General features: G+C 37.3%; 1 protein-coding gene across 1 annotated transcript; it reads right to left on the bottom strand.

The window, feature by feature from the left end:
- Positions 1 to 8,673: 8,673 nt before the first annotated feature.
- Positions 8,674 to 16,787, bottom strand: LOC139720193 (uncharacterized). Its single transcript, XM_071631557.1, has 9 exons — positions 16,551 to 16,787; positions 15,368 to 15,520; positions 14,248 to 14,388; positions 12,923 to 13,024; positions 12,207 to 12,404; positions 11,478 to 11,642; positions 10,947 to 11,073; positions 10,202 to 10,449; positions 8,674 to 9,206 (listed from the first exon to the last, which is right to left on the bottom strand). The coding sequence occupies exons 1-9, from the start codon at positions 16,785 to 16,787 to the stop codon at positions 9,015 to 9,017; spliced, it is 1,563 nt and encodes a 520-aa protein (XP_071487658.1). The 3' UTR covers positions 8,674 to 9,014.
- Between the last annotated feature and the right edge of the window lie 98 nt (positions 16,788 to 16,885).

The following is a 16,885-nucleotide window of genomic DNA, read 5'->3' as shown; positions in this document are numbered from 1 at the left end:
CGTTTAAACCGAATGGACTTCAGGCAGATTTTGACCTATGATGCCATTTGGGCATTATGTGTCATGTTTGGCGTGTCTTAATTGGTCAGTTTAACTGCATTGTTAGTCATGTGTGAACAGTTTGTTTATAAGGATGTGCAAAGTGATAATTGCTCTTCGTCATCATATCGACAGGCAATAGATTTGTGTGTAAATCTCGCTCTAGGCCATGCTCAGATTGAAAAGTTTAGTGGGTATTGTGAAGATGGCACTGAAACACCTTTTTCTAACTGGATGGAAGGATTCAATTTTATTATTGAACCTTTCCATTTCAGTGATGAGGAGAAGGCTTGGGTTTTGGTGAGCAACCTTACGGGGCCAGCAAGAGAGGAGATTCTTTATTGTCTGTCTGACGCGAAGCGGAGGAGTTTCACAGAGATTGTAAAAGCTCTCCATCTGTGTTTTAGTCGAGAGAATTCTCACTATTTGCGGTGTTTGTTCTATAAACGTGTTCAACGTGATAATGAAGACTTGGCAGACTTCAGTAGGGCTCTCATGCGTCTTTATGCCAAATTGGTAGATGCTGCAGACGATGAGAAGGAAGCTGCGGCTCTGAGGCAGCTTAGGGATGAAGCTCTGTCAAATCAGTTTGTCAGTGGAACACGGGATGAGAGAGAACGAATTTTGTTAAGGCGTTTGCACATGAAAAATAGGGGAGGCCGATTTGAAGTGCTTAGGAGAGAAGCACTGTTAGTTCTCCGTGAAGACTGTATGCTAGAGGGGGATGGGTTGAAAACTGGGAGTGCTGATGCTGGAACACAAGGAGTGTTCACTGACCCGGTTGCTCAGCAGCTAGATCTTTCCTCAGATACAGCTGGACAGGAGAAGAAGGATATTTTGGATGGGGGATCGCAGATTCTGGGTTGCGTTGATGTAGATGAGGGTGGTGCAGAAATTGATGCTGGGGGACATGGACGTGAGTCATGTGATGAACAGGTTGATGCAAAGGATTTAGATGCTGGGGTGCTTCTAATTGCAAAACCTGTAGGAGAGGGTACCAAGAGGGTTCCCGAATTATCACTTGAAGGTCAGGATGTCCAAAAGCATGCAAACGTGCAGCCACAAAGAACTAACGTAGCGCCAAAGGAGCGGTCAATTCCAAAAGGGGAGAACATTTCTCATGGTGACATTGTTGTCGATAATGTAACAACAAGGGAGGCATGCATATCTAACTGTAACATGTGGAAGCATGGATGTCATGTTCAAGGAACGGTATGGGGGCCCTGGGAGTCCAATTGGAGACCGAATTTTCATGAAAGCTTGGTTGCTGCAGGTTAGAAATTCGTCCGTTCATGGAATTTGTTGTGAGTTGATTCGCTCACAGTGTATACGTTCATGACTGCAGCTGAAACTTGTGTACCATCTCAAGTAGCAATGGACTTAGGAACTATGCGCATTTAAGAGATGCAATATCAATGCGAGAAATGATTATCAATATAATATGGTAGTTTTAATTGATATGTGATCGATAAGAAGTTTTTAATGAGATATTGGAATAGTGATATGAAAGTATTTGAAATCACTATTACGTGGAAAAACGAAGGAACTATAATAGCTATTGTTTTAATTGTTTTGTTGGCAGCTGAACAACATGGCATTCTGACAAAGTGGTTGTTCAGTGAGTCAGAAACTTTTGATAATGAGAATAGTTGGTCAAAAATTCATGCTTTGAATGATCCCTTAATTTGTGTGAAGTTTTGTCAATGAGCAAATTGTCGACTGTGACGATATGACACATAAAGCGGGGAAGTTATCTTTATCATTCGCTTGCTAAAGCGGAGAAGCTTATTTTTGTTAGTTGTGAATTCTAACATTCTGTGACTTCACTTTGTTTCAACTGTGAATTTCGTGATATGTGTTATATTGATTGATTGAGAAGTACATTACTTTTAGAAAATCGATTATTATCATACGGGTCGTATGATATAATCGCGGGGAAGTTGTTGTGTTGTTGTATGCATTTGGCATGTGTGTTAAGAGACTTGTCTATATATTGCGTCTCGATAAATTTGAACTATAACACATTGATGTATGGTTTTATATACAATGTATAGAACATGTTCTGTTACGGCATGTTTGACGGGTTTTCATGCATTGTTTTCTCGGATATTCTGTACATGACTGACAATGTGGGACGGCTGAGTTCTACATCGAAACGGAACTGAAGAAAATTGTAACATATTGATGTGTTATTCTCTTGGCGCGGAACATTTATGCCATGTATCAAATATGAGTTTGTATGATTTACTGTAAATTTGGAAGATTCAAGAGTTTCAGCTCTTGGCAGATTTCATGTGTAAATTTCAATTTTGTAGTATTTCGACGTTTGTATATTTGACTGGAAAAGCGGGGAACACACGCTTTCCTGAAGTATATTTTTGTATAGCATTATGTGCTGTTAATCCGCTCTTATATGAAATTGCTGTAAAGTGTAATGATTTGACATGAAGAGCGGGGAATTTTTTGTTATGTATCATTATGTATAATGTTATGAAAATGATATGATGTAATTGGGATTATATAACCCATGGTTGTGTTATATAATCGCGGGGAAGTTTGTGGTAAATGGAAATATGCGGTATGTTATTGTTGCGTCAATGCGTTGAGGCGCGTTGTGTCCATGCCAATGGCGCACTGTGCGTGTGGTTGGCATGGGCACAACGCAACTTTTATTTTTCATGTGAATAATGACGCAGATTTGATTCTTGACTTTGACTTTTCACTTGAGAGAGAATGGACATAGTGTATTCTCTACGAGCTCTGCTATGTTGAATAGTTAATAGGCCTGTATTTGTTATTCACTCTGTATGCGACATGTGTAGCTGAGGATAATGCGGATGATACGGAGTTTATCGGCAGACTGAGACTGTTCTGATTTGTTCAATAAAATCCATGCAACGTCAACTGGAGACTGTCAGCGTCATCATTGAGCCGGCTTACAACATTCTTAAAGAGCTATTCCTCTTCTACATTATTCTAAAGTTCCAAAGTTTGGGATCATAAATTAAATGGAAAAGAGGGTTTTCAGCTGTTTTTCCACACTTTTTTTTTTTTGGTAGAGTAATGTGATCAGGTATGTCGTACTCTAGAGTCTAAGTCTTAGAGGTTCCTTAATTTCATTTCTTTAAATTCCTTTGCACACTCATCACCTTCAACTACTACCTGGTAATAACTTTTGAAAAGATAATGCTAATGCTAACTAATTGTTTTGAAAGTTGGCATTAATCATGGACTGAATTTGTTCATAGAGCATGTTCAATTTCAGCTTTAATTTGAGAATCCCTTCATATAGTTGAAATGTTGTTTCTAAATTCTATGGTGGTTTGTTTACATTCCGTTTTTTTGTCCCATTCATCACATAGCTAGCACAGCTTGGTAAAGAAAATATCAAGACAAGAGATTGAATAGACCTTGTACTTCTGAGCCTCTTCTAATTTTCTCGGTTCACACTTTTCCAGAGTGTGTGCTCTCTTTCCAATAATTAGATATTACAGGTCAGGACAATCCATTTGAATTGAATCAAAAATAATACATCAATCATAAAGGAAAGCTTGTGTTGATTTTTGAAGTCTGCTCTTTCAGAATCTGCCCTTTAAGCCATGCCTGGCCACTTTCTGTTGGTTTTGTGGATTATACGCTGCAATGGGATCCTTGAACTTTGAAGAGACAAGGAAACAAGGATTAATTTTAATAATCGTTGCTGAAAGAAGAAAAGAAAAACAAATCGCCTGTAAAGTGTAAGCACAGAGGTGCGTGAAACAAAGGACGCAGGGTGGCGTGGGCAACTTGGCCATGAATTGCATTCATCCTCGCCGTCGTTGGCCGTGTGTGATGAAGCAATCAGACCGCGACTGGCCGCGGAGTACTGTACCAGGTATTTGTGATAAACTGCGTTTATGGTAATGCAGTAAATGCACTTACTTTCTTCACAACGATGGTGTACAAGGCAAGGTGTAGGGCAGCCGCTGAAGTCAGGACCTGTTCATCGATCAGGGTTGGGTTATCTTCTGCAGCTTCATGAAAATAAATGACAAGGTTAAAAGCATGTACGTGTCATTTTGAAGCAAAGTCGCTGGCTAACTTGGAGCGATCCCATCCGGCCGTAACCGCCGCGCTTTACTACCGGTGATCGTGATCATGAAATGCTGCTTGGACGTACATGCGAGTAGTCCTGTAGATCATAGACAGCGTGCGAGTGCGAGTGGTAGCCACAGAGCAGAACTGAGTTCTGAGTTCTGTGGTGGTAGCATAGCATAGAGATGTATACTAAGAATACATCTCTATAGCCGCCGTCCTTGCCACTTTCACTGAACCGCGGTTTGTGGGCGGGGCTTTTGTAAACACACTAGTAACTTGTACACAACAAGAGCGGATCATTTTCTTTTGACCATTTCTATACTCAAGTGGAAGTATACTCCACTCGAGTATTGTATGTATTTTGATTTGAACCACCTACTGTAAGTAATCCAAGAACTTGGAACTAGTGTACATGACTATCGGCATTCTCGTGAAATAGGTGACTATCTTTCCATCTATATACTGGCCCTCTCTCTATTTCCCATATCTTTCTATTGTATATAATGAATATACATTCATCTACTTTAAAGCTTTCAGCCTTCAAAACGAAAGATAATTGCATTTATTCATTATGCCCATTGTCCCTTTTGTTGAAAACTGATTTTGCTACAACCACCAACGACATCACAGTCTTCACTCTTAATTATATCCGTTGTAGAATACAATGTGACCCCTCTGATGTTGATCGCATGATGCACGTGTAATTGATTATAGATAAGTTTTCTTATTAGACTGTTGAAGAAATCAATATACCTTCTCACTTCTTTCTTATGTATTTAAAATCTGAGAAATATCCAAGTAATATATATCCATTCAGAGAGAAACCTACAGAAATCATATTTGTTTCTTTATGGCTCTTGATCATTTTGAACAGATAACTTAGACAACATGAAAAACCTTGTGTGCTAAAATGGTAATGATGTGTTGAACTTTGAAGTGTCTATGTACCAGGTAATGTGTGCTTAAGATCTGGAAAAAAAAAATGACGTTGTGTCAGCCCTAATGCTCTTTTTATGTTATCTATATAAGTTAGCCTACCAGGACCGTGCTACATTTCTCAAAGTGAGGTTGCCGACTTTATGGGAGCAGGGATTGACTTTTATTAGTTTTTTACGATGGGGAGGGGGGCGGGACATTTTGCTGCCATTTGCCTTAAAAATATATGCTCACAAGCAAAAAAATTGCTTTAATTTTATCATTGAAAATATGCATGATGATAAAATGAGAAATGAGTATTGCCCTTTTACACCCTGGAGATAATATATGCATTGAATTACTGAGGAGACAATATCTGTACAAGATGTTATGTTAAATTTGTTGATTTGCATATTATTGTAAAACACTGAAATATGATTATTCTGTTGACATTATGTGAAGTATAATATATCAAGTTACATCACAAAGTAAATGTAAATCTACATCGTTCTAAATTTTTTTATTTGTGCCTTAGAGCTCAAATATAATTTTGACTACATTTCTTTTAAATGTAATGGAAACCATTTTACTTCAGTTTGTATCATTGATTTTGTAAATATCTAAACAGCCTTGATCATGTGAACTGCAAACATGGAAGCAATAGTCTATCAACTTTGATGGACACCACATACACTGGAAAATGTAAAACTGAATCAATGCACTGGAGGCACTCATTTCCTTTTGAAATAGAATGATACATGTATTATGGTACTTGTCAGAACTGTAGCCCATATTGTCATTTTCATTTACAAACCTTACTTGTCTATGTACAACATTCTCCTTCCCATAAATGAACATCCAAATTATTTTGCACTTTTATTACCATTACCCTAGACATAATATGTAAAGCTCTAAGTCAGATATTTGTGAGACTTACTGAATAGTAGAGGAGTATGTCACAGACCCTATTGCATTGTGGGCAGTAAATTGTATGAATAAATGAATAAATTAACATGCCTCTCATCCAAACTCAATCCACCCACTTCAGCCATGTTGCACATCTGGAATTTCCTGTTTATTCTCATTCTTGCCAGTACTTTCTAATAAATAAGAACTAGTTACTGTTGCTCGACTCAAGTAAAACTTTCTAATAGATAAGAACTAGTATACTGTTGCTCGACTCAAGTAAAATTAGACAATAATTGATCCTTACATTGTATACACAAATGATTTTATTAGCACAAAAAGGTGTATGTACAGGTAGATACAATGTATTTCATATACAAAGATATGCATTTCATGCAGTAAAATGAAATATGTAAACAATGTACTCTCGTAAAGAATCAGGAAAAAAAGAGATACAATGTTGCATCAGATCATAATAAATATTTATAAAGTGGTCCTGTTGGGAAAAAAAGTGATAAAGTCAAGTACAAAGCTTTACTACAAATTTATCATATATAGAAGGGATGTGAAACATAAATGTACAGAATGCTTTCCTACTTAATCAATGTACAAGTATTAAGAAAATTGCAAGTAAACAAATCAATATCGAACTGGCATATGTTATTGTAATGCATAATGAAATTGCACATGTATATAATTACACATCCATGTAATATAACCCATTTCTGCAGACATCATACATATCTTTCTCAATAGGCCTATCAGTACCAAACACATGTATTAACATGTATGTACCTTTAATTTCAACAGTTAATATTTTTGATGAAAATTTTGATACAAAGGCAGTCTCAAGAAGAAATAAACATGTTTCTTAGATTTTCAGTCTTTATGTGTGTCTAAACTACAGCACGGGACAATGACAAACTGGTAAACATTGGTACTGTACAAAGCGTTCCCTGCAAAAGGCCTTTGTGCATTTTCAGGTTCTTCACACAAAATCTGTGCACAATTTTACCCAACACATGAGAAACATAATGAATGAAAGTTCATATGATATAAACATGAAATTTTCTATAGGAGAGGGGCAAAGGATAATTGATAAGATATTGCATTTTTAAAATTCTTCCCTTAAACTATACTAAAATTGTTGTAAAAAAAGTTATACATTCCATTTCTTTATGGTGTACATTGCATGTAATGAATTTGTTATAAAAATACATGTATATATGTATATATATTTAAATTTCATTTTCTTGTGGTGTGCATTGTATACAGTTTGTCCCATGAACAGGAATCCTCTGAATATAGTGGTGGTGTTGGTGTTGGTGGTGTTGGTGGTGGTGGTGGTGGTGGTGGTGGTGGGGGGGGGGGGGGGGGGTAAATGCTCCTGCCCCCTTCAGCACATGACTTTTTATATATGACCATCGTGTGTTTGTGTACTCATGTGCTTTTTTGTATGTTATATTACAGGCTTAATTCCACAGGAAGAGAAGGAAGAAAATTCCTGAGGCTATTTTCCTTTGGAGAGTACCCACAAATCTGTTTAATCCTCTTTACAATTGAATGATCAGTTTGTGTCTTATCATGCAAGAGCCTGAAGAGGAATAACAAGAGGCATGATTAAAAGGTCGGCAAGGAAGTAAAATGCAGACAAACATGGTGTAATCTGGCTAAATTTGAAGCTTTTACTACTGGAGAAACAGTATGATAAGCAGTTTCTTTACCACTCCACTGTACAATAATTTAAAACATTATTGCACACACAAAGTGAGTGGTATTTTGAGCTAGATGCTGGTCATCCATGGCAGTTATGATAATTTTAGTAAACGTAGCATTTCAGTACCTAGTTCAATCAATTTGTAAAATTTTGCCCTTCCCTTTTTTCTGGTACATATAGGCATAAAAAACTTCAGCGTAAAACATGAAAAAAAAAATTAAGGATATATGAAAAATGTGTATAATTCAACTTGCATATTTCTTAAGTAGCATGGGTCTTCAGAAATGGAAGACTAATAAGCAACATAGGATCACATGGGCAAGAGTGACCGTGTGAATGTACACAGTTAATGTGACAGCGAACCAAATATTTCAAAGAAGCTGTTTTACAAATATTAAGCACAGAACGTACCAAGCTCAGCTCACATGACATATTTCAAACTCTTTATTATTTAGAATGATTCTTTTTATGTCAGTATAGAGAGCAGACTTTGAGATTTCAGGCTCACATTTTACACACACACTTTACATCTTAGCATAAATAGACAAACAAAAAACTGTGGATAAATGCAAATCCTGTTACAGAAGTCCAACACTTATCCTATGAAAGACTTATCATTTTCTTCAAATTTCATCCTCATATCACAAAATAAACTACAGAATATAACATATTCATATTTGAATATAATGCCCATTATCATGCCTAGCTGACTTGATTGAGGTTTGCATAATCAAACAAAAACAAAGACATAGAATCACTTGTATGACAACATCTAATGGAACAAACAATGGAATGACAAGCTGTCATACTCACTGGTAATCAAGGTTAAAAATCAATTAGGGTTCAGTTATGACTCATTTATATCATTAATTCTCAGTAGAAAAAATACAAAACTAAGGATAAAAACTAATCAATAAAGGACACTTGAACAAAAGCAGTCATAGTGGTCCTCTTGTGTGTTTGTACACATCTGATTTTTTATACCATGATTGAGGAAACTTAAGGATAAATGTCTGGAATCAACAATCATTCAACTGATAATGGAAGCACAAAAAGTTTGTGTTATGTCAGTTTGCTCCTCCAACCAAATTGGCAGTTATATATCCCAACACAGTGAAACGTGATTGCCATCAATGTGACAAACTTCTCACTGTCAAATCACCACCGACTAAACTCACTGATGGAAGATTTTCCTTGGACGGGCTAACCAGCCTCGCAAACCAGTCCTTGAGCATACCTGGTATGCCCTTGAGTCCTGCATGTGAGTTGTCTTGGAAAGCAGACACAAGAATCCATCAACCTGCTGCAGTACGCTTTAAGTCAAAGTCTGTTCCCTTTAATATGGAAGTGGAAGTATCGTCTACATCAAAGCGCAGCCCTTCTTCCCCTTCTTGGACTTTCTACGAGTTGTCGATGCCCTATCTAGGTTGCGGGAGTTGTGGTCGATGCTGTTTCGGCTCCAGCTGTCGTTGTCGGCATCGTAGTTGAATGCCACCCTCGTTCGTTGGTCCAAAGTCTCATCCCACCACGATTCAGCAATGTAAACCTCCTCCTGTGCAGACAAAAGAGATGACAATGTTTACAATCATTGTGTGATGGAAATTTCCAGTGCAATGTTAACATCAGTATTACCAACATCTCTCTCCTTTTAACCCTTTGAGGACGAGTCCTGAGAATACTCGGGCAGGTGTCTATGGGAACTGCGCGCTATAGCAAAATAAGTCCATCCTCAACAGGTTAAGGTCCAATGCTCATTAGAATGGCAAATCACTTTTCTTCTTGTTCTGAGCTTTCTTTTCCCAAGATGTGCTCAGTATGAGATGCTTTTTTGTCTCTTTGTTTTTGTTATTTGTTGTCATTTGTTGTCTTTGTTATTTGTCTCTTCAATGGATGTTTTTGGCACAAATACAGTTACCTTAATGATTTATTTTGTGTTATTGCTGATAAGAAAGCAAAGCAATGAATGCTTAATTTGGCAACTACAGGACCAATGGCATAAAGTCCCTGCCAAAGGAACTTTGATGCACTGAATGAAAGATTTGGTTTCCATGAATGTCAATCCTGCGGATTAATCCTGCAGGCGATGGTTTAAAAGTTACTGACATATGATAGTTTGTCATGGATGGGTTAAAGAATATCTATTCAATTTAGAATTTCAATTTCAATTTTATTTGTTCAATTCCACCAAGAAAACAAATTAGAGAAATTGTAATAATGGGTGAAGACAAGAGATCAATGATTACACAAACATGACAGATAGCTAAAAAGAGTTAACATATACAGGAGGTGGAAAAGATAGGAGTCCTGCTGAGAAGCAAAGCTTGTAAATTGCAGAAACTCATATTTACAGATACAAAACAAAACAAAAAAAACCACCAGATACACAAGACTGGAAAATTCAGCCTGAAAACTATGTACAATATATACATACAATATGCGAAAATGACATGATAATTGTGGGGGGGGGGGGGGGGAGAAAGCACACTAACGGATGTTAAAAGAAAAAAAAGTATGTTTGATAATTCTCCATCTTGTCTGATTTCTCACCTGCAGTCTCTGTGGCGATGGCTCTGCTGCTGCTGCACCCGCAGGTTCAGCTGCTGCTCCTTCCTCCTTCTTCTCCTCCTCCTTCTTTTCCTCCTCCTTCTTTTCCTCCTCTTTCTTTTCCTCTTCCTCCTCTGGTTTCTTCTCTAACTGCTGCATCACATCCATCATTTCCTCTGTCATCCTTCCTTCGTTCTTCATCTCATCTACATACGCCTTGAGCTGGTCATCTCCGGACTCTCGGTAGCACACTGTAAATATGAGGAGATATCATCATTTTTAAAGGGTCATGATATATTCCTGGTTACTCTGCTCATCTGATATTACTAAACATACACAAAATTGAAAATAACACTACTGCTTGTGAGAGATATCTTCTGATATTTCACAGTGGTTACAATAATGTTGTAAAAATCGCTATGCGGATGTTTGATTTGTATAAATCGGTCTATTTAGGACCTTTCCTTTGATTAAAGGGGGATACTTGATAACTTTCTTCCTTATAGCAATTCCCCAAATTTCTTTACATATTATGATAACTACTGCTAATTACATTGATGTTGACTTTCTGCTTGCACACCTTTGAACAATAAAAAGCAAAATATTATCAATACTTAGAATGGCAGTAATACCAATAGTTGTATGACATAATATACATATATTTTGCTTAAATCTCTAGATAAGGGCATCATCCAAATTAATGTTCAACGTACACAAGACGTTGACAAGAAGAGAATGGCAGTCCTACCTGCAAGGAACATGTCGGTGATAAGACCAAAGTGCTGGAATTTGATATGAGCACCTCCAGATTTGCGTGCCATGTACCCGTAGAAAGAGTTGGCTGGTTCATAGCTGCGTGCCTGCACTCCATACACCTAAAAAACATCAAAACATAATGTCTTTAATTGCAAGACTGTGATGTGCCATAACAAGACAAAAATAACAAGAGAGAAGCCATTTTTGACTAATGCATTGTGCTTGAACAACAACTTGCACCTGAATTTAAGATACAATTAAATATAAGCAAAAAACAAAAACTCATGGAAAATGCATTCCATGGACATAATTGCAATGGAAGTGGCACATCTTGATTCTATATACATTAAAGCAATGAGTCAGTTGTAGTACAAAGTGTGTAAATATTACAATTAAAAGTATCAGAAAAAAAAATCAATTCATATTCTGTATATAGAGTGTCTGCATGTACCCTATGACTTCTGTTTTATCAACATTTTATGATTACTATAATCATTCATCTTTTTGAGGGGAGGGGACATACCTTGACTTCCTTGGCGATTAAGTCATCAAGTTCTGCCCTCCAGTCCACCTGTTCAGTGGTGTAAGACTTCTCGTGTGGGACGACATCACCAATGATGACCAGAGCTTTGGCTGCGTCCTCTCGCCAGGACAGATTGTTCGCATGTCTCAAGACCCACTCGTAACACTGGAAGAAAAAAAGTGGATAGTGCAAACTTATGTCAAAAACATGAAAAGTACAGTGTGTACCCGCAAGTTGTTGGAAGGAATAACAGTACAATTACAAACATGATCATATACATAGCACATATCAATTTGTTTTGCTTATAGTCAAAGTAAGACCTATGAACCAAATCACATCATGAGATTTCAAGACATCTTGTTTAATGTGACAGAAATACTTGAACATTTGTTCGTTTTTTGTCTGTTCGTTTGTTTTGTTTTTTGTTTTCTGTCACATATGCATCAGCACTCATTGTTTTTAATCAAGGTCTTTGGAAAACAATGTATTTTCTGCTGACCCTACAACACTGAATTTCACTTTCAGAAGTACATGTACAGTTCATATGCCTCTATTCAGTAATGACAGTTACAGTAAATACATCTATAGAACTTATTTCAAAAAGCTATATTGTACAGCAAATACATCTATAAAACTTATTTCGAAAACAGTTTGTGGATTCATTTCCAAGCTAATATGGGAGAAAAAAAATTGACCAAAAAATTATGTATGTCCACCAATGACACTCACAGCAAAGTTTCCTTCCCCTCCACTGCGGTCCGTTTCTGTGACAAAGTTCACAAGGTCAAGAACTTCTGAAGAGAGGTCATGCTTTCTCAGGACATAGATGTGCTGGTCACAGTAGTCTCCATGGGCCATGATACCGATCTGGATGTTGGGAATATCTGCCAGGAGTTTGGTGACTGAGTGTCGGAGTTTTGCCTGGACCTAAGAAACATATAAATATGCAAACATATAAATATATAAACATACGACTGCATAACTTTTATAACAAATAAAGTTGCCAACCAAATTATGAACAAAACAGATAAATGTAATAGAAAAGAAACGCTGGTGCAGTTCGGTTTGGTTATATAGAAAGAAAGACACTGTTACATGCTCTAAAATATACATTTTATGATGATGATAACTTTCTTTTTTATTGACAAAGTTTTTCTGAAGAGGAACTGGGTTTTGATATGTGCCTTGAGGTGATATATTATGCACAATTTTTTAGTTTGTTTGTTTGTCTGGGTTTTTTGTGGGAAATATTATTACAGTGCAGTAACAGCATATATTAACAGTTTGACTTGTGTCAAGTTAGTTGCTGCAATTGTACATCAATTGCACTATAGGTCTTTAATGCAGTGGGTAATGAAGTAGCTAAGCACTTTATGTCAATGATTCTCTGCTGTATCAACACACACCAGGAAGTAGCGAGGTTGGTCGTCCATGATAAAACCTACCGTTGATAACAAAGAGTACATGCTGCCAGTCGTGTCGAAGGAGAATACCACGTCGACTTTACGCTGCGATGTAATGTTGGCAGCAAAGCTGTTCAAGACTTCCTGTATGCAGGGGAACAAAGTAAACATTTGACTTTGTGGGGGTTCAGGCAATCAAGTGGTAAACCTTGGTATCTGGTGTGTACAAAATATGATTTGGGAACTTCATGCATCCCTCATTGTTAATATTTTCCCATTTTTCTTAACAGGAAATAAATACAGAATTTTAATTATTATCATCAACAACAGTAACAGCAACAACTAGAAAAGCACTCAGAGAGCGCAGACCTCCACCAAGCAGCTCATTTCCATCCATACACACATATGCTGAAACTGGCTCTGTTGTCTAATGATAAAGAATCCTTTCTTGTATCTCTTCCTTGTACATGTACTTAAAACAATTCTTGCTGGGCCTTGAGCACATGGTCGGCACTTTAATATGCCCACCTCAAATCCATGCAGCCAGAATGCTCTAGTTTGTTGGGGCTATTTGCCAATGATTTTGATAAAAGAATCCTTCAAAAATTTCTTACAAAGTTCCTGGATTCAGTCAGACAAACAAACAAATGCTAAAAACAACCTTGGCAGAGGTAATAACAAAACCTAGCTTGTCATGATCAATGCACTTGAATACAAGAATTGCAAGACAGGGTTAGACTGGTCAGCACCGTTTCACTAGATTTGTCATCTGATTGCCATTAATTAAAAGGGCTGTTAGCTTGCATGGGAACTGATAATATATCAGAGCTTAAACCACACTGCAAAAGACAAATCAGTCATTCATACACCAGAAGCAGTCGAGGACGAAATTTCACGAATTGGAACCAACAACCTTTTTTTTTTGGCATGCCTCTTTGCAAAGAGTCACTGCCATTCAATACAATGTGTAGACATTCGGCTTTTGCGCACATTTCACTTTGCATGCATGCCAAAATTTCTAGGTTTGTTTTGCCTTTCACTATGTAGATACTGTAAAACAAGAAATATCCGCAGAATAAAACTTTTGCAAATTGAAACCAATTGTCACTAGCATTACAAAATAATGTTGACAAGAACTTTCACATGCAGTTAAATTTTGCAAATCTTGACTCTCACAAAATTTGTGAAATCAGAATGCATGCAAACATTTCTGGTTCTACAGTAACCTCGACCCCTGAACCATCACTCCAGAATAGACTGCCAAATTATGTGCCTAAAACATCTCCCTCCATCATTTTTTTAAAAAAATCATTACAAGGGAAAAACAAATTGTGCAAAGAAAGTCTGGTTTTGCAAAATGCCTATACCTGCTTATCTTCCTCTGCCATCTCTTCCTCCTCTTCCCCATCTGCTCCAGGCGGACGCTTGACGATCACATCAATCTTTTCTCCATCTTCGAGACAGTCCTCGTAGGCGTAGTTTGACATATTCAGCTCCATTTGACCAATCTTGAAGAAATACAATACAGCCAACATATATGTTACAACTTGAGTATGGGTAGGTTCTTTAAATGTAGCTATCATACCCACAGATGCTTGGTGCAATATGAATGCCGTTTTCAAAATTCTCTCATTTTACCAAACCTGTATCTCTTTCAAAAGCTTCCTGACATGCAACTAAAGAATCAAATGGAGTCATTATTATAATAAGTAGTCCGATCAAAAATGTATGAGATCAGTTTTGAGAGGAGAGAACAAAATAATCTCTCTTCATGGTTGCCGCTTTCACTTGTAAAAAATTAAACTAAAATTTCACATGAATTATAAATTCTGACATGCCTATTGTCTATACACAGACGTGCATGCAGTCATTGAGAGCAATAGTCGGTCTTCAGCCACAATATTATTCTTACTATAATAAGGTTGACATCACTGTCTTAAGACAATTTAAAATATCTATTTAGACACAGATACAATATCATTAAGACGGGATGCATAGAAACCACAAAGGAATTGTTGCTTGGCTTTTATTGCATTGACAAGAGATTATTTCAAAGATTTGATTCAAGACTTCATAGCAAGGGAGATTCAATTTTCAGATTTTAAAAGTATGCAGACATCCATACTTGTACAAACGGGTATTCTCAGTGGGTAAGTCTGTCATTGATGTAATATTCAGTATAAGCTGAGATATAAGTAACCTTAAACATAAAAGATATACACATGCCTATTCAATGCAGACCTGTCATGAATTACAAGGGGCGGATCCAGGAATTTCACAAAGAGGGGGTGCCTTTACAAAATAAAAGGGGGTGCATGCACCCCTCCCCCATTTTTTCTTTTTATTTATTTTGTTTTTAGAATAAAGTAAAAGGGGGCGCGCACCCGGTGCACTCCCCCTGAGTCCGCCACTGCTTACTACCCAACCCCATCCCACTCCTGCCAACATCCCCCACATCCGATGAATTGAAGTGATTAGGAGACTTACCTTGAAAACAATCAGATTTTGGTGCATGTCAGGTTTCTCCTGCAGTAATTTGTTCTTGATTTCAGAGAGGAGAGATGTGTTATAGATCGAAAAGGAAACAATCTCATCCTTTGGAAGTTTCAAGTTCATCTGCAATGTCTGCTTGACAATCATCTGCAAGAAAAGAAAATGAACAAAATGATATCATCTTCTTTGAATTTATATGTTAATGATCCAAAAAGATAGTAAATGTACACTGTTCTTAAAAAAAGAAAAGAAATGTAGACATTTTAGAAAAATACAACACCTGTATGTTGACTCAAACAATGGTGCCACTACATCATGAATGTAACACAAAGCTTAATGCTGCATGGCATTACATGAAATTTCTATATTGTGCAGCAACTACGGGTATTCCTAATTTACTACTGAAGAGAATAAACACATGATTGTGATTGGATGCCACTTCTGTAAATATCATTTCATGATCAAACCCTAACACAAAGATAATAATGAACCATGTACATTAATACAGTGCATATCACACCAGATGTAGCCCCTATGCTAACTATACACAGCCCAGTCACTGTGTAAATAGATATCCCTATGCATATGCTTTAGAAAGAGAAAGGATGGAGTAAGGGAAATGAACAGAAGAGGATCAGAGGAAATATGAAAATAAATTCAATTTTGGAGAACACAGAAACAATTAGTTTCCAGATATCAACATTAATAACCACTGATATTAACTCTAATGGAGTAAATAACTGTGCAATGCACGACATGCATGCATGGGCCTTCTATATAGACAGAATTGAGAGAAAGAGAGATATAGTGAGAGATATAGATAGGGAGAGCTAGGAACATTGGAATATCTGCAAGGAAGCAATTATATTTACAGAATCACTATGCCTACACTAAATGACTTATAAGGTGTAAAAACGTGGATTTTTAGGCGATTTTTATGTACATTAATTAGTCCACAGTAGAGCAGCTACTGCCGCTTCCGGTATATAAAATACGCTACTATTCACTTGGGTGCGGTTACCGGCAGGGGTCATGACTTGGTTGGCCTAGAATGAGCGAGCTCATGATTGTAATAGTACAATAGTATACTGGCGGCTGCAAGAGTGACAATGACATGCATATTGAAATATTAACATTTCAAAATAATTCTTGAAGTATCAAATATGACAACAATTACCTTGACTTTCAGTACTGTTTCCACCCGGATCCCATAATCTCGGACAGTTTTGCTTCTCTTCAGCGTCTTGCCATCGAACCTCAACGTTACTTCTTCCGCGGGTGATTTCTCCTCCGCAGCTGCTTTCTGGCACAGCTCAGCGACGGTCGTGCCGTAGGGCACGGGGAACTTAGCGGTACGACCGCTGGTCAGCTTGATGCTTACGTCGACTGTACTAGACGGCATTGTCGGAGCCATGGTTTCACGGCAAGATTTGTTGACTCTTCAAATCTTAGTAAAGAGATAAGGGTTTAGAATCGCGGTTTATATTCCTGCTTGGTAAGATCCTAGATGGT

The sequence above is a fragment of the Diadema antillarum genome, unplaced genomic scaffold (assembly GCF_040938485.1).
Source record: "Diadema antillarum isolate AM-2024a unplaced genomic scaffold, OU_Dant_1.0 scf00000123, whole genome shotgun sequence".
In the NCBI taxonomy this organism is placed as follows: domain Eukaryota; kingdom Metazoa; phylum Echinodermata; class Echinoidea; order Diadematoida; family Diadematidae; genus Diadema; species Diadema antillarum.
This window is presented reverse-complemented; position numbering and strand designations above follow the sequence as displayed.